The sequence below is a fragment of the Rhipicephalus sanguineus genome, chromosome 1 (genome assembly GCF_013339695.2).
Source record: "Rhipicephalus sanguineus isolate Rsan-2018 chromosome 1, BIME_Rsan_1.4, whole genome shotgun sequence".
Lineage (NCBI taxonomy): Eukaryota > Metazoa > Arthropoda > Arachnida > Ixodida > Ixodidae > Rhipicephalus > Rhipicephalus sanguineus.
The window spans coordinates 119,067,210-119,086,560 of NC_051176.1; the positions used below are offsets into that span (position 1 = coordinate 119,067,210).

The following is a 19,351-nucleotide window of genomic DNA, read 5'->3' on the forward strand; positions in this document are numbered from 1 at the left end:
TCGTGGTTTCGGTTGTGGTGTCGATGTTCGCCTGCGGGTGCTTCACCAAAACGGCAAATTTTGACGGATTCCGATGAATCTGAGGGTCAATCTCTGGGTGATGGTAGCAGCAGAGACATGGAAGATGACTTCGATTCATCAGACATCAGTACGAACGAGGATAGTGCGTCAAGCCGCCCCTGAACATCAGCAGCTTTCCGCCAGTAAGCTTCCCTCTCTCCTTGGGCCGTTTTATTGCTTCCGCGCATTGATGTACACGTATCCGGTTGATACTAAAGGTCACAGCTTTTATCTGGAAGGCGTGAACTTTATTCAGGCAGGAGCGTTTGGCGCTGGCTGCAGAAGGAGCGGAGTTCTCTCTGCGAAGACGGCACGGAGTGGACCTTGACCTAGCGCTCCGGAGTGCCGCGTGAAGGCTTCTTCGTGTCGTTCTTCACTGCAGAAGCCGTCGGAGAGATATGCAAGCACACAAATAAGTATGCGTGAATGCATATCTTCAAAACGCCAACGCACAGTGAGCCAACCTTTGTTTCACCGCATCGAGAAACTGTTTCGCGCGGTGGCATGACAGGCACTAGTGCTTTGTTTTTGTATGTATGTAAATCATCTTTGTACTAGCAGAGCTTATATTTGCAGTATTATTCTATAACAGCTTTGTGTTTTAAACCTATATTTCGATTTTTAAAATTTTTACCCGGTGCAGAGTAGCATTGATGTTCTTATGAATTTTTTCTTTTTGTTGCTTTTTTCTCTGTTTTGATAATATTCGAAACAAATATGTTGTTTAAGATTAATACTGCTGGAAAGACCCTTTCTTCTTCTATCATTTGATACCCTACACTTTAGTATCAATAAATTTCTGAGGCAGGAAAAAAACATTTCTTGGACTACCCAAAAACAACAGATTTTTCCGTGGTCACGAGAGTGTTAAGCTACAAGGTGAAGGAACTTCATTAGTGATAACAAATCCACTAAGGGCCACTGTAGGAAACCCAGACACATCCATAGCACTGGCAAATGTGCTGGCACAATCAAACTTTTTTTCCTGGAAGAACTTCAGCTTTAAACCTGAACTTTCTGGCTAAATGTCTGTGGTAAACACTAGATATAGGCAGCAGGCACCATTTCTTAGATTACAGCAGGAACAGGAACTAGAAAATTTAGCACATATGACTCTCTTTTGAAAGCTTTTTCAGAGAAGGAAAGTTCTTTGGTTGCAGCGGTATCATGCAGGTAATAGCAGGGAAAAGGTAATCTACACCTCAGTTTTACAGTAAATGACAAATGCCTGTCCAAGTTCCAAGCAAAGCCAGAGGCTGGATTTCTGCATGGCATTGTACACAGGCAACAAATTTATGATAGAAAACTTCTTGCAAAATATTTGTTTTGTTGAATATGTTTATCCTTTGTGTACTTTGCACCTTCAGGTATTTTTGAGAATGAAGGGTCAACACTCTAAAGAGAAATGTTAAAAAGTCCCAAGTCTGAAGGAAAAAGTGCAGCACTATACATGCAGCACATCTCTTTCACTGTCCTACAGGTTTAGCGTAGGCACGTTACCGAACAGCAGAGAGATTTCACAGAATGGAGCACTTGCATTCACGCAGAGCAACAAAGAGAAGGGTAGCACAGCTTACAGCTATTGCACTGTGGTAGCTGGTGCCGCAGCCAATGAGCAACAGCCGTCTGCAGCGCTTGATTTCAGTGATGTAGTCCTTAATTCCACCCAGAACCACCGACTCCTTTTCAAAGTTGAGGCGGCCCCTCATTGTGTTTATCACAGATTCCGGTTGCTCGAAGATCTCCTTTTGCATAAAAGAGCTGAAGTTTCCTGAAGGATTGAAAAGAAAAAAAAAAGAATACATCCATAAACAGCTGTTGGGAATGGAGAAGTTCTACATGATAACATGTCTAAACAAATGTATCCCTGCAATACAGGCATTTTCAAGCTCTGGGGTTCCTTCTACCCACTACTCATGCTTGAGTGAAGTACGGCAAACCATACTTTAGGCAGGAGACTTAAAAGTTCAGAATTGATGCATTCTGACACACACACACGCACGCACAGGCAGATCTTTTTATAAGAGAAAGTCAGTAGAATTTGGAAGCCAATAAAAGTTATCGATTGCAATCTATGCATTCCATATCTAGTTTATTACCCGAGGCTTTTTACTGCTACTTATTATATCTGCTGAATACAATTACAGCCCTGTCTTGTTAAGGCTTACAGCAGACAAAAACCTTGGATAAAAGAAGAATAATAACAACAGACAAAGTGCACTTCTGTTGTCATCATTCTTTTGTCCGCGTTTTTTCTGCACTGTAAGCCTTGAACCACCAACTTGCCGAAAAAATTACCCTCCTAAGCCCCCTAAGAGGTCTCCTAAGTACACTAAGACCTCTTTAAAATGAGCTCTCTTAAATTTATGACTAGGTAAACCGAGCTGCCAGGGAAGCTTTGTTTAGTTTCCCAGAGAGTCATAGTCATTCTGTGATGACTAAGCTCTACTAAGAGGGACAAATTTACACAGATCTCCCTTTAAAAGAACATCCTTTTGCATAACAAACTTCATCTGCATTCATTCTATGCTCTTTCCAAAGACGTGTTCCGGGTGTGTTTCTCCCTATAACAGAAAAGAAGGTCGCTCTTGACGAGGTTTTAGAATTTGCAAACTGCATCTTGTTAAGGTACCTGCACAGCTCTTTCTGTGAGATGAAAGGCTCTAATCCAGGACAAATATTTTCACAAGGTTAGGTTGGGAAGAAATTTTGAGTACACGATGGTCACCACAAATTATGAAACAGTTCACAAGTATGCCTACATGTGGGTGCAATGAACAGTTCTGGTGCCCAGTATGCACGAGATCGTGGATTCAGTAATGTGCTTGAAAAAAAAAAAGTCGAGGTTGCCTCCTTACTGAACATGGTTGCCAAGAAATAAACTTTTTTGCTACTGCACACAGTCCAACCTACAGCAGAGTTATTTGCCATCGAGTGTACCAATAAAGCAATTCCCAACATTGCTGGGATAGTACTATCATTCTTCTCGAATTTTCGCCATAATACTGAGGCAACGTTACCTCCCAATATTGCCTAAACGTCGCTAATAACCACTTTTGCAAGCATTTCCACAACATTCAAGGGCAACACCACGAAAGAATGAAAGAAGGTCAGGTGTGTAGACATGGATACAAGAGCAGAACCAGACAACACAAATGCCTGGTGTCCATGCGTGCATGTCATACCTTCTTTCATGACAAATCCCTACTAACTAGCTCAACTTTACAAAAGTGTTACTGATGCTTGCAAGTTCCTACAAAATTTAAGCAACCTTCAAGTAACTTGCTACATACAGCAACATTGATGCAACATCTTTGTAATGCTTCTTGAACGTTTCTACAGCCCTTCACATTTAAACATTGGTGCAACGTGGCTCAACAATGCCAAATGTTGCACAACCCTGGACATCTGCAGCATTGCGGCCATGTTGTGTGAACAACTGATGCTTTTGAGTCCCCCCTTTTAACCAGTTACCAGAGCTGAATGAACCGTTTTGGTGCCATTATCATGTGTCGTGATTATTAAATAATCCTGGCAAATTGATTAAATTGAATGCAAATGCAACATTTGTTCAGCCAAACACTTAAGGGTAGGCATACAAAATAGTAGAAGTACAGTCATGAGCAACAGTGTGGGGACCGACTGATGCTGCAAAGAAATTTTTTTCCTTGCAGCCCAAGTATGTTGGTTAAAATCGAGTGCCCAATCTAAGTGCGCATGTTCAATCAATGCAATGTATTGAAAGGAATTCTATGCTGTGGAGCTGTGCTAGAAAAAAAATCTTAATTTTTTGCAGGTGCCATGGTCCCCGAACTTCTGCTCGTGACCACATGAATTTTCTTGAGGCACCACCTTTCATGATCTGCTGGATTTCCATCTTCAGTGTGATGATTTCACGGTTCACATTCTCATCAAGAGTCCTCTTCAATCTGTGAATGGTCAGGTCTGAAAGAATAAAAAGTGGACAGGTTGCACAAAGTATACATGAACAGAAGTTTTTGAAAACATGCAGGCTGTTGTGTACAGCAAGAGTTTCACCATAATTAATGATGCATATGAATAATAAACCTTCATAAGCAAGCAAATATCAATTTCCAATGGTGAAAGGCTTTCAGTAAGGACGGCACCCTATACTGCCTAACATACAGTGCAATCAATGAAATTGCATCACAACAGCGTTATATGGGCTTGGACAAATGAGCCACTTGTGCCAACCTTAATATAATAAAATCAAAATATCCAAGAGGTGACAAACACTACTATAATAGAGCTACTGCAATTATTCATGGAGAGGAATCTAATATCTCATGTTTGAGATTTTGTCATGATGCTCCTTTAAGGTTTTTCTTAGAAGGCATTATCACCAATGCACAAAGTATAAGCTGACGGATGGAAACAATTAAAAATTAGGTTGCTGGGGTTTTAAGCACAAAAACCATAATATGATAATGAGGCATGTTCTAGTAGGGGCACCAGATTCATTTTGGCTATCGGGGGAGGGGGGGGTCTTTTAATGTGCAGCTAAATTTAAGTATGTATGCATTTTTGCTTTCCCCCCCCCCCTGTGAAATGTGGCCACCCTGGGAATGAAACCTGTACCCATGTGCAGTGGCACAACAACCGCTAAGCTACCACAGAGGGCAACAGGTTCAAAACGCATGCACAAACGAACCAACTGACATTTCCCCAAATATAGCTGCAACTACAGATTGCTCACGAAAGATTAAATTGAAATAACTTACGCCCTTCAGAAACAGCTGCAACATCGTCATCTTCAAGAAAGATCACCCTGTTTGTGTGTTCGATGATGGCACTGAAAAAAAGGGATTCATTCAGCAAAAAAGTCCTGACATTATGCAGTATACTGACATGAGTTCAAGTTAGTTTCAGACGAAAGTGCACTACAAATGGACTGCTGAACACAAAGTCAGGTCATGTACATTATTGACCTGCCCATTACAGTCACACTAAATAGTACTTTAAAGCAATCATAAACAATTACAAAAAGCAACACTATTAGAGTTTAGAAACTTGTTCCCCCCATACAAGGAAGGCCAAGAACTTTCTGGGCTATTTTCACTTAAACATGCCCACCTTTTCAGTTCACAAAATAGATGTTTTCATGAATTGTGCATTGTATTGCATATGTAGTTTAATTTGCACAAGCACTCTTGCTATACACTGCACGGGTATAGCGACATTAGATGATGCACATATAGGAGCAGTAAAAAGATGGACCTGGAGCAAGAGGGGGAAGTGTGATGCAAGAACTGTTTAATAACCATTCAAGCATACCATACACTGTACTACACTCAACCCCCAACAGTCTCCAGGCATTAAAATTCTGCTTTGAAAAAAAAAAAATTTACTTTTTTCAAAAAATTGTGAATTCCAGAAAGAAGAAGACAAGCATGCCTGTTTGCACACATACCTGGCATCTGATGCAAAGAAGTATTCAATCTCCTTGTCATCGCCAGGTGGGCCAAATTCTGTTGTTGATGCAGTACGATGCAGACCCCCCGTGTTTGAAGGTGGGTGCGCCTCTCTGGGGCGGTGGTCTATTTTCCAAAGCATTTAGGGGGAAGGTAAATTGCATCAGATAGTACGTTTAGAGTGCAAAACTTTTGTCAGAACATCACACGTCAGTTAAGCAATAACGTGACTATGCTGCATTAACCCTGTGCGACGAGTGTTTGCACTGAGCTCAATGTGCAAGGCATATGCTGGCCTTACATATAGAGAACTAACTAATCCTAAGGCAAGGCGTGCACTATAAATGGTGGAAAACAAACGTGGTTGATGTGGTGCACGCCTCGTCCAGTTATTTTACAGCACTTGCCCACAACAACCATCAGCATCTCTAGTGTCAAACTAAGTTGCAACTCTCCATACACCTGGATTAAATGTTTGGGTTCATCTCAGCACCACTGAGATGAATCCAAATGGCATTGTTTTCCACCAAAACTGCAAGGACACCACCTGCCATAAAAATGGCCCATAAATGATGATGTTTTGAGCTGACACTTTAGAGAGATACTTAAGAGTCAAGTAACACTGGCCCAGCTATAGGCACTAGATTGCTAAAAGTTAACAAGACTCTTTTTTTACAAGGCAATTGAAAAAAAAAAAAAGACAAAACATGCTTAACTTTTTCACAGTGGTAGGAAAGCAAAAAAAGGAAAAGTATTGATAGCAAAAGCAGGAAATTCTGCTCATGAATAAACATAAGGCAAAGAGACTAAGGAGTGCACATACAAAGCATTCACACACTCACATGCACAAGGGAAACAGGGACAATGCCCAACAGTGATTATGAAGGATGGAAAACCTACTGGCCAAGCCCACCTAAACCTTGCAAGCAATCTATACAGCTTGCTTGCTTGCTTTCTTATGTAAACAAATTTCAATTAAAAAGATGCATATATAGCAGAATATAAAGCTGTCCCATCTATGTAACCTGCCTTTATGTATAACTCACACGAAATGGAACCATCCTCAAGTTTCAGATGGCAACATGATGTCCATGGCAGTGCCCACAAGAGACATGCGAATTATAATTTTTTTTCACATGAGAGAAACATGCAGCTTTTTTAAATACATGCAGACAAATTCAGACCCACCTTCAACAGGCCTACAACAAGAAGAGTGAGTAAGTGCGACTAGACAGGGACGTAGAAAGAAAACGGATAAGGACACAGCACTACTTTCAATTGATATTTTATTTTCACTCGAACCGATAAATATATACCGAGCGAGCGAAACAACAGAAACAACAAATGGACAATCAATGGGTATATCGCTGAACCAAACACGTGTACAGGGCAATATCACGACCCAGCAAAAATATTAACGCGACAAAGCAAGATACTGCAACTCTTTTTGAGAAAGCGAGAGGGAAGGCTAGCTAACGCACATTTCTCCTAATCTGGTAATTTCATAGGTCTCAGCAATTTCTCTAGTCATCTTACTATGCGCCTTATACAGGATAGAGGTGTTTTCAAACAAGGGCATGCAGCCACGATTTTGGCAATGAATGCCCAAATGACTTGAGATGGCTTTTATGACGTTATAATGATGCTCTTTTAGTCTCTGGTTGATAGATCTGCCGGTCTGACCAACATACGTCCTTTTACACGATATAACCACTGATTGTCCATTTGTTGTTTCTGTTATTTCCACTCACTCGGTACATTTATCGGTTCGAGCGAAAATAAAACATCAGTTAAAGGTAACACTGTGTCCTTGTCCGTTTTCTTTCTACGTCCCTGTCTAGTCACGCTTACTCACTCTTCATGGATGCAAACCAACTAGCCTGCCAACGTTTTTTAGCCTACAACAAGTTTCACCTTCACTAACACAAGCAAAAATAATGCCACTAATGCTGTTACAAAATTTGCAAGTAATATCGCTGGCTTATTCTCGAACTAGCTCCAGCCCTGAGGGTGACATTTCCCTCAAATATGCAGATCTGACGAACACCGCTGCAATCACACTGCACAGAAATGCTGCTATGCTCTCCCTTCTGCCATCTTTGCTCTTTTATGCTGACACTAATTAGCATTTATGAACACCAGTTCTCAATTAAATTAGGTTCCAAATGATGCTTACACAGGAATACAGAAAAAATTAGAAGTTTTCCAGTTCATTCTACATCTACTGCCTTTAGACGGCTCACTTTCTCTATCCTTATGCCTCTATGAACCTATATCCCCACCAACAGATCCTACAAATGCACTACAAGAATGTTCGTTAATTCTGAATTGCAATTCTATGGCAAAGAATTAACATAAGTATATATAGAAGGACTGGCCGGTAAGGTTCATGTGCAAGTCAATCGATCCATATTCATTGTACAGGGAACTCCAGCTCACGGTAATTTGACATTTTAGTGATGTCGCATACCTTACTATAGAGTACTGTTTAGGCATACACAGTATTCCTCATGGAATACTTGCTCAACTATTTTATGACAGAGAGAGAAATTGTGAAAGATACAAGTACCTAAAAATTGCCCTCCTATCAAGCTGTGGTTATAGCTATGTCACGTCTCCTTGGGTAGACATTTAAAACTTGACAAATTAAACTGTCTATGCAGGGCACCCAAATGTGCTGCTTGATGATTCACAAGGGCCTGCCAAACTGACTTGATGCACTTGTACAAAATGATCAATATCAATGATGTGTCAAGTTTACACAACACACTTTTTTGCTGCATTAATTACATTTGCACTGGCCACATCATTACTCCAAATGATTTGCTGAAGGAAGCAGACATGCAACATTAACAAACAGGCAGCAGCTGCAATTGAAAATATTATTTTCCAAGGTTTTACCGGACTACAGAATGCGGTTTATGCTAGCTGGTTTCCTGAACCTACACACAAGTTCCCTTTACAACAAATAGCGTCGAAAGACTATATGGAAGTAAGTGGTGGTTGACCAGAAGCAGAATCTACTACCTGTCTGGGTGTCGTCTTTTTCTGCACCCAAGACCAGAGGAAGAGGAGGGCAGGAGAGAGTGAGGGTTGTTTGGGAGGCAGGCGAGGCCAGGAGAGACAACAACATTGGTCACACGCTATTCGACAGTGTAGGCATGCACAAAACACAGCAGGCACATATGCATATAATATCAGGCAAGGTACAAATGTTACAGGTACTATAATATGCTTTGCCAGATTTCAAACATAGACAGCATGCCACTATAACTGAGCATAACAGGGGTGAGTTCCATTTTGTAGAACCTTTTGACAGCAAGGTCTTTTTTTGTGTGTGTGGCGCGTTATTTCAGTGGTTATTTTTTGCTACATAAAAGCAGACTTTTTGCCATCACTTCCTTCCAGTTCAGACTTTATAAACTATTTCTACGTTCTTTTCTCTGCAAAGGAACCTGCCACACTGGCTTGCCATGGCTGCACTGCAGTGACTGAGCAATAGAGCTCTGAAACACTGGCTCCAAATGGTATAAGAAATTTTTAATTCATGTCTTCTGTGTTTAGATGTCCACTCCATAGCTCACAGAACAAGCAAGTAACGTTTTTTTGCATAAGTTGTATCTGGAGAGGCAGTGAATGCAGTGAAAACATGAAATAAATATAAGGAGCATTCACACAATGTTAATACATGTCATTTCATTGTACTATTTGCAGCTTCCCCTGCACTAATGGAGGTAAATTAACAGATTGAGAAAGAGCAGCTTTTCACAGCGCTGGCTGTACAACAAAATGCCAGTCTCGACAACGTCAATGCACAGCCTCCAACGCTTCGGAGTGTCAGTGAAAAAGGTTAATAACAGAGCGCACATAACTGCGTTTCTAACTATTATCTTGTTGGCTTCCATTCCTGAAGACATAGGACATGCCTAAATCGCTTACAAAGAGGCCGTCCAAGTTTTCAAACCCATTTTATTCCGCCATCCTCCTAAACACTAACCATGCGTTCTCACATATGAATAGAATTGCATGGTTTGAGACTCGGGGGACAGGTTTTCTCCAAAAAGTACACAACCTTCTACATGATAAGCTCCGTCTGTCTGTTACACAAACATCGATCTGATGCGATGTTTAGTTACAAAATTGCTACGTGCCGACTCACATCTGCCACAGCACATGTGATGTCCTTTGAAATAATTATCTCCGATGTTTCTCGTATCGGTGGTTCCATTAGCGATTCATTGATGTTGGGGTTAACAAATAGCATAAGCTCATATGAGTGACACCAAATAATGCTATTCACTGTAGAGTAACTTCTCCAGTTCAAAGTGTCTGCATAGTTGTTTTATTTTTTTCAGTACCAGGAAGACCCACTCAGTCCTAGCTTACATTCTTCATAGTTCCTAGTTTACATGCTATTGCAAAGCTGTGCGACTTGACAGCGGTCCTAGCTCTATACACATTAGCAGTACCCAAAGAAAACAAAATCAGCATTTGGATACTACAAACTTTAAAGGGAGGTCAGTTCTGACCAAGTGAATCTAGAAAAAACTAACTGTGAACCAGGCAGCTGCTCGTTATATCTGTGACATTCCTTTAAAAAACAGTAGCAAAATGGTTAAATTCTACAATTCTATAAAGTATGTTCTGCCGTGTTATATAACCACAGGAATGAAGTGCAATATCCTATGGCTGCAACATTTATTACGATATTACTTTATTTTCCAACTGGGACTGACATTGTACAATAGCATAAAGATGAAAGCAAAATTCAAACGACTTGCTCCCTTCAAATGCACTTAATAGCATTTTCAGGTGGACATAACAACACAGTCGAGCTACAGAGCAGCCATGTTTTTTCTAGCTTAGAAATTAAAAGTGTTCATATATTTATGTATGTAAAAGTAAAACAGCAGAGCAGCAAAGTCGAGCATTTTCCATGTCAGACAAGGTGCCATGAAAAGGGTCAAATGATACGCATAACTCCTCTATATCTCAAACATAAGCCCACGGCAGAATTCTTTGTTCACTTACAGCATTGTTTACCACTGTAAAGCTAACAGAACACATGGTGCACATACAAATGTACTTTCATGTGCTTCATTATCCCAACTGTACTCCCTGTCTTTTAATGAATAAAACTGGCAGCTTGTCTGTGGAGTTTTGGTTACACTTGTAAGGCAACTGGCAGTTACTTGTAAGCATCACGAAGGACACAGGACGCTGACAGAACATCATGCAGGTGCTGTGGTTGGTGTGCACAGGTCAGAGAGGGAACATGAAAATGGTGTCTACCTTGTTCATTTTGGCTGCCACATTCTGCATGCCGAAAAGGGGCTCAGTAAGATAGCAGCAGGCAATGAAAATAGAAAAAGAACATTGATCATGCAAAGAAAGGGGGTATATCATGGATGGGGGACACAACTTTAAAAGGCTGCACAGTGGAGCAGGTAGAGAGAAAGACAACACAACATACGTGTGCATGCAACACACAAAAAGAGTGCTCACACACACATGCAAGAGCTTGATGCAATCTCTCAAAGCTAGAACAACACTAGGAAGCATGCTCAAACACTTCACATCACTGCAGACAAACTAATGCAAGATCTAAATATTTTAGTTTAGAAACCAACAATGCTTCATGACTGGGCATATTTGATCCATTGAAATTATAAACTAAGTGTTATAAACCAGACAGTGATCTACAAGATGCTGTTTAAGAGTACTAGTTGCACACATTTTTTCCAAGCATAAAAGATATAATACCTCATTGCAGCTAACAGTCTTTAAAGGCTATTTCAAGTTTAGCCGTGCTAAGGAAGTTCAAATGCGAGTGCATATTATGGCAGTATCATATCAAAATGCAACTAAAAATATTTATAGGAAGAGGTTTTAACCTACAGTTACAGAACCTTGTTAAATAGAACCTCAGGAGGGAACTGGAAAAATGTTTCCTATTTAACAGTTCCCTATTTTCAGTTTACTGAAAAATACATGCAGCACCATCTGTAATTATGCCAAGTACTAAGAGGTGAATGTATCAGCTAGTTTGTCCTGCGGTAAGGGGACACAGTTGACAACTATTAGATTAATAAGACTTGGAAAGTTTAGCTTTCACGAATGCACTGGTAACATTAAAAACACATATAGCTCTTACTACTCCAATTGTCTGTTACCATTCAATAGAGATGGCTTTCTGGACAGACGGCAGATGTTGCAAGAAATATTTCAGATTGTCCCTGTCTTGGGGAAGATCTTTTAGAGCTTGCTTCTGTGCACCTGTTTACAGAGTCGTGAAAATCTTATTTCTTACGACCAAAAGTTTTTTTCGCTATACAAATACAAACTGCTGTTCTGTTTAAATTATTTCCATTTAGTGAGATACTACTGTACATTATATTAATTAATGCTATAAGCAAGATTGCAGCATAAACACCACTGGCATTGCAAACTTCAACAAATGAAAGGTAAAAAAAAAATGGCGTAACTGGTCAAGCAAAATTCTTCTACTTGAACAATCAATTTAGGTTTTGCTCTTATTGATCTTACTGATGGATAAAAAAAAAGATAAAAAAATGTGGCACCCTATGAAGGCTTTCTTCAGTACTTAAGCATGACTAGGGCAAATTCATAGGGAACAGAAATACCATAAAGGAAATAAACAATGGGAGAAATTACTACATAAACACAAGAGAAACTGGAGAAACACAAGTTACTAGCATTTACAACAAAACTACACTGCAGGCAGTGACTACCTATACATGTTGTTTTATGGACATATTCAAAATTAAATTAATAACCATGATTGCATGTACACAATTTAATGTCGCAAATGGTATAACCCCTCTAAGTAACGCATGCTTGTATCACACTGTCAGCTGTTAGCAACATTACTTTGGCAACACACACCAGCAACACACCATTTGCACTGTTATGAACACAGCTGGTCATTACTGAAACAGCTAGGAGAGTACCAGTGCAAAGAACAAACTTAAGGAAGACAAAAGAGAGTGCTAAGAACCAATAATTTTAACAAAGCATATGCAAAGGCCAGCTTATATTAAGTGCACAGCTGTCTACAGAGTGCTCTTTTTCTATGGGAGTTTGCTATCCTGGACATTATAGTTAATGTCTACGCTGCCACTTCTGGGAACATGTGTAGTACTCACATCTTGTCAGCAATCCGGCCAAACACCGTAAAACAATATAAAGAAATGTAGTTTAGAACCAACGTTCGGTAAATGCCCAATTTAAGGCCAATATTGCGAGAACATCCTTGTGAGAAGTGCAAAAAAAATTGAGCTTTTCATACACTGAACATAAAACACAGAGACTCCTGCGTAAGTATGCTGCCTTGTTCACTATATACTACTAAGAACATTAATGAATTACAACTGGGAAGTTCCAAACTTGTTAAATGAAATGTAACTGTAAACAATACATTTAGCACGATACTTTCCTTATGAGCCTCTGAGAAAAGCTATTAGTCAATATTTTGTCATAAACAGGACAAATATTAATGCCATAGATAAAGGAAACAGCAAATACATAGAGTACAAGTACTATAATAAAGGTAGTGGCTCAAAAAATCTTGTAACATGTTATAACCACACTAAGGCAGTTAAAATTACCCCATTTTTTCACGAGTCAAAACTGATTGCTGATATCACCTTTGCATTGTTATGTTTCTTAAATACTGCTGTGAACTGATCACAAATATTGGTGGTTATTCAGTGCTGTACTTGTCTTCCCGAAAATTTTTGTCCTGTTCTTTGCACTGTTCACTTCTGTCAGAAAAGTCATAAAGTAAAATTTTAACACACAAAGGTCACTCCACTCAGCAAGATGCCACAAAGCAAACAAAGACATGCAAAACAGACTGGGAAGGCATAAAAAGGAACCTACACCCCAGAGGACAGGTCAAAGCACCAGTGCCAAAAGAGAAACCGCCACCTTTTGAGAAATAGAGAGGGGGGCAGAGAAGGAGGCAGGCAAGCCAGCTATCAGTTAGACTCATACACAGTGAATTGAAGGGGCCATGGATAATAAGCTGCAGAACTACAGTTGCGACCTTCAATAGCAATTGACCACTTAACCTATGGAAATAAAAATTTAGATCCATGTAATCCACAAGAGCAGCAGATTAAATATTTGGTAAGCTCATGGTTCCAAGTGCACAAGAAAACTGCGATACTATCACTGTGTCATTACTACTGTCATCAACTGTTCCAGCCATGTGAATGAACACTGCTTTGCATGACTAATTTGAGAGACTGCCTTAATTAGTGGTTACACTGTCTTATTAAAGAGACACTAAAGGGAATCGCTGCGTCAAATAAATTCAAATGAATTCAGCATTGAAAGAAAAACACAGGATATGTGGAATATAGGAATTACCAGCCAGATTTTTTTTTACCCTGGTCGGGTGCTCTACATAAGATGACTGACCTCCCACTCGTGCCACCACTGATTAATAATTGTTGGGGTTGTATGTCCCAAAACCACGAGACACGCCGCAGTGGAGGACTCTGGAAATTTCAACCACCTGGGGTTTTTTAACATGCACCTAAATCCAAGCAAATGGGCCTCTAGCATTGCACCTGCATCGAAATGCAACCGCTCCGGCCGGGATTCAATCCAGTGACCTTCAAGTCAGTAGCATGCCACCACTGAGTCAAGAGGCTCGGGAACAGTGAGTGTGCAATAAGCGATATATGGCTGGGATAGTGGTGCTAGCAATGGTACCCCTGCTTCATTTCCACTTCTAGGGCAACATCTGCCCTTATGTGTGGTTCAAACAAGGTACACGGAGGGCACACATGAATTTTTCCCAATATACTGTTTACAAGCCCAACTTACAATATTAATGTTGCTATTCATCTTTCATTGCTAAATCTTTCCTAGATAATCAGCCCTCTGCTTATGGTCACAGTGATCTTTCTGGCATCTTGGGATGTAAATTAGTGATCAAGCTTTAATTGCATGTCCTTCTTTATTGTCATTTTAAGGATTTATAAGCACTTTGTAACATTCACTTGAGAGTCAATAAAAAGCTGAAAACAATAACCTAAGGGGGAAAAAAAAGGTACTAATGTAAAGTGTTAGTGAATTAACGTGTAGGGTTCAATATTTAAAGGGGCCCTGCAACACTTTTTGAGCATGGTCAGAAAACCAATCCATAGTCGAGGCTACCAAGAACACGCGAGCCAAATATATAGTTCGTGAAGCGTCATGCGCTACTAGCGAGATACTCCATTATAACTCGCAAATGTGTTGCAAGGCCCCTTTAATGTAGCGCACTTGTTCAGTAGCTAACACGCAGCCGTTAAGGAAGCTTTAAGAAGAAAACTAAGCATCACATGGCCCCTCCAAATCAAATGCTTTGAAAAACAATGCACAAAAGTTAAACCTTGTGAACTAAAGGAAAACCCACACTAATTACCAAAACTTACGTACTGTGATCCATTGTTAAGGCTGGTTGCAAAAGATATAAAACAAATCAAATTTCTTTTAGTGCACAAGTGAAGTACATTTTCTAAAAGACTAGCAATAATACATAATGAAGGATATATATATATATATATATATATATATATATATATATATATATATATATATATATATATATATATGTTAAAAGCTAAGCTATTAAAAAAATACAAAATAAACTACTTATAAGCCTACAACTTCAATTTTAGACACTAGCAAAATGTGTCGAACTGAAAACTAGAACAAATAGTATTCTCTCATTAAGTGAACTGGAGTATTCTTTTACATAAAGTATTACCATACAAATCAAACAAACCACGTTATTCCAGCTCAATTCATTTTGAAACTTGTGCATATTCATCTGTGGCCAAATAGTAGGGTCAATAATGGTTGCTAGCGATACTACTGCTAACAGTGAATTAAAAAAAAAAACGTTTACCAAAGCAAAATATTGTGTCGATCTTGCAAGTGACCAGCAAAGCAACATCTCATTCTGCTCGCAATGACACCCGGCACCTTCATGCTGTCCACAGGTGTAGTCCGAAAGATCAAGCGGAGCACTGTGCAGTCTCAAGTTGCGTTATGTGTAAGGGGGCCTAGTGGCAATGTCATGATTATATATTTTAAAAAATGGTTGATGACTGCAACAGAACATGAAACTTTAGTTCGTTCCTAATCTAATATAGAAAAAAAGCTTCATTAAATAAACGTATCCTAGTAAATTCCACTTTCTGGAATGTTCCATTATGTAAATGCCCCATTTTGAAATATTTCGCAACTGCTTTTGGGCAGCTGTTGAGCCGGCACTTAGTTCCCCTATGGCTTGTTGACAACAAACATGATCAACGGCATTTGCTTTGGCTTAGTGTGGCGACAAGCAGTGCAGTTTAGATTTCTGCCCAATTACGGTAGACTTTAGCACAATTGCCGATTTGCACAAGCTGTAGAATGGAACCAATTTCGGTCTTGAAATAAAACCCCGATTCACCATCCGACCCCTGTACTATAGTATTTCTACAAGTTATGCTCCCGTCTAAAATTTGTATTGCCAGAAGTGTGGCATTGCCGTTCTATACTGAAAGGTACTGAATCTATCAGCCTTTGCATATAAGGCTGAGGGTGACTTTCAGGGTAAAGATTTCGAAATAAGATATGCCTTATATTTAAGTAAATACGGTTTTCCTTGTAACCTTCCAGTAATGCAGGCACATCTGATATTGCTACAATGAACATCTCCATTTAACATTTCGATGCGAGCCACTTTCAACCATAATGGACCATAATTTTCTTCCCATCACAGAGCTGAAGAATCAATTTTTTTTTGCAAATAGCAGAAGGTAACATTGTTTTCGGTTCGACACCCCTGTACCACATAACAAATGAAATATATCTTCCTAATCAAAGTTAACCAGTGCATCAGCATTGTTGCCTAGGCTAAAAACATAATGATGAAAGTAATTTATTCAGCTAAATGCACACAGGGCATTGATGACACAAGAAGCGAGTCTGCTATCAGTGGCCAACATGCACAGGGTCATCTACTGTCAGAACACTGTTACAGCTCTGCCATATCTGGGCACTGAAACTTGTGCCCCTCAAAAAAGCATGAATGTTGCAAGATGTTTTTTTTTTGTTTTTAAGGATTGGCTCTGGTGTATCTCTTGTATAAAAACAATTGCTTGCATATGACCAACCCCACTCAGGATGGGTGTTGTGAGGGGGCTGGGAATAACAGGAATTGGTTTTTGGTTTTCTTCCCTTCCTGTTATGCACTTGTTCCATTAAAATTTAGTCACAGCGTGACCAACCCACTAGTGTGCTACACCACCACAGTATGTTTGCATCACAGGTCAACCAGCGTTATTCATGCACAATGCAAGCCAAATGTCATTAGTTAATTGTTTTAACCTTAGACGATCGCTAGAAACTGCCAATAAAACCCTCTGTACACAAAATGTGCAGTTCGCTTCTTAAAAAATAAATCCTAATGCATTAATGCTTTCACCTCATCCAAATAAAATATGCCTGATCTGTTTAAGCCCAGCGAGTGCTTTCTCAGACTTAGAGAAAGATAGTGCACAGCAGATAAACATCTGACAAGAGATGCAGAGCGACTGGACAGGCCAGGTGAACTACGATATCAATAATAATAATATCTGAGATTTTACATATGATAACATCGGCTGCAGTGAAGCAGTAAAGAAATATATTAACAGGATTATTGGTCATTGGTCAGGATTATTGGTCAACAAATTATTGGTCACTTGTCTTCTGTTGTGTTGGTTTAAGCTGGTCACTCTTCTCTCAAAGTCACTTTCAAATAGCCTTAATATGTACATGGCACACAAATGTGAAAACTTAGATCAGAATAGGTATAAAGGACATAGGACATATTATTGAATCGTTACTACTATATTGCTCTGATTGGAAGTAAACCATTGCAAACTCCCTTCTCCAACACCTCAGAACAAAATTCGTGCATCATGTCTGAATTATTGGGTTCATATTTAATTTGTTCACAGGTACATATTACACTCAATTCTCAATTTTACTTCCAACATGCTGCATTACTTACTCACTAAAGTTGGAGTATTGATTTGGACTTGAGAAAGTAATCAGTTCTATTTGTGCTTCTCATCTACTTAAAATGAAGTTGTCCCGTAAATGAACATGTCACAGTACACAAATTCAGCACTTAAATTTGGAGAATATCTACACTGCACTACCAATTAGCTCAACTCATGATTTAAAGAAAATAAGGTACTAAGTAGCAAAAAGCTCAAGACAAAAGAAGCCACTGTTGCATAGGCCCTAAAGTTATGCCAGTAGCATAAAGCAACCTCTTGAAGGGTTCGTGCAGTTCACAAATGAGTGAGCTGCAACGCAGTTGAAATTTGGATTTCTTTGTACATGAACTTCACAGTGAATAGTGCAGGGCGAACAGGCAAACAGGAAGAACATGCAACAACACGAAACGACAATAGTAATATTGTCTCGTGCCGCGTGTTCATGTGTCCTTGTTTGCCCTGTGGTATTTACTAAAGAGCAAGCTTGTGCTAGACTAGGTCTGGCCACTTGGTTTACAAAATGGTTACATGCGAATTTGTACACACTGCATCTGTACAGTGCCCCTAACGCCATTGCATTGCAATGTATTAGAACACTCCCAATAAACATGGGGAATATCAGAGGATAACAGCACTGGTCACATGTCCAAGTACAAATAGATGACCCTGTTACACAGGCATACAGAGATTTTAAATCAGCCAAAAGCCATTGAAAGAGTGAAAATTGTGAACATTTGTGAGAAGGTATGACATTCCCACCTTTGCTGTACAAGACTGGGATGAACTCTGTCGAGAGATAGGACTTGGTCTTCAGGCCAACCAGCAAGGGGCTTCCCCGCCTAAATCAGATGGAAGTCAACATCTTGCTCAATAATAATGATAACTAACAAACAATACCAAGGGAACTATAGGGAACGTTATTTGTAGTAATTAGGATATAAATGTGAAGAAAGTAAAGTGGATGAAAAAATAACTTGCCGCTGGTAGGGACCGAACCTGCAACCTTCGAATAACGCGTTCGATGATCTACCACTGAGCTACGGCGACGGTCGTCCCCCCATCCACTTTATGGGGTATATATGTGAATTTAAACCTAGGAGTCTCAGTCAGCGCCGATCGCAGCCATGGCGGGGAGGGTGAAACACTCTTTTTTCTGCCTGTTGGAGTCACGTAGCACATGATCCTTTTACGAGCCGGCAGCTGACCAATAATCCCTCGCATACTACCTGAAGGTATCAAGTCTGCCAGAACGAGACCCTCGCTATGAATGAAGGAAAGAGGGTGACTTTTAAGGGCTCGTTTTTCTTTGTTAGACACAACAATAATGATAACTAACAGACAATAATGCCAAGGAAAGTATAGGGGATGTTATTGTGTTAAGTATCTTTCTCAGTATTACTAACTGCTAGTCACAACTGTGTACATTAAAAAAAAAGAAGAAAAAACGCCAAGTAAAAAAATCTTGTTACCTTGTGGCAACACACTGGTGTGGGAACTTCTTGCTCTTGAATACCAGTGCAAAGGCTCCCTCCTAAAGAGGAGAAAGCTTGCTTAGAAACTATACTGCATGATAACTGTTCATACAGAGGAATAAAGAAGCCCTAGAAGGCACACTGTGCACAATCATTTTTTGTGCACAATCAATAATACAAGCAATACAAAGATCATACTCTCAGCATTTATGGAAACATTACACGACTCATATTCTCAATTTTTCTTTACTTTTGAGAACTAGTCTGAGCCTTCAGATTTCAGCAGTAACCACTGCTCTTTACTGTACACTGACTATATTATGCATTATATTTA

At 39.7% G+C, this 19,351-nt stretch overlaps 1 protein-coding gene across 6 annotated transcripts in view; it reads right to left on the reverse strand.

The window, feature by feature from the left end:
- The window catches only part of LOC119396806 (glutamine--fructose-6-phosphate aminotransferase [isomerizing] 2), an 82,067-nt gene that overhangs the window by 15,829 nt on the left and 46,887 nt on the right, over nt 1-19,351 (reverse strand). Inside the window, exons 6-13 of one of the 6 annotated variants that reach the window (XM_049416107.1) lie at nt 19,015-19,076; nt 18,305-18,384; nt 14,946-14,963; nt 8,520-8,540; nt 5,492-5,618; nt 4,803-4,873; nt 3,913-4,005; nt 1,638-1,831 (exon numbers count right to left, since the gene is read on the reverse strand). In XM_049416107.1, coding sequence (XP_049272064.1) covers nt 1,638-1,831; nt 3,913-4,005; nt 4,803-4,873; nt 5,492-5,618; nt 8,520-8,540; nt 14,946-14,963; nt 18,305-18,384; nt 19,015-19,076 — 666 coding nt within the window. Of the gene's footprint in view, nt 1-1,637; nt 1,832-3,912; nt 4,006-4,802; nt 4,874-5,491; nt 5,619-8,519; nt 8,541-13,394; nt 13,443-14,945; nt 14,964-18,304; nt 18,385-19,014; nt 19,077-19,351 lie in introns of all 6 variants that reach the window. The other 5 variants (XM_037664138.2, XM_037664178.2, XM_037664155.2 and 2 more) reach the window with 5 other exon arrangements.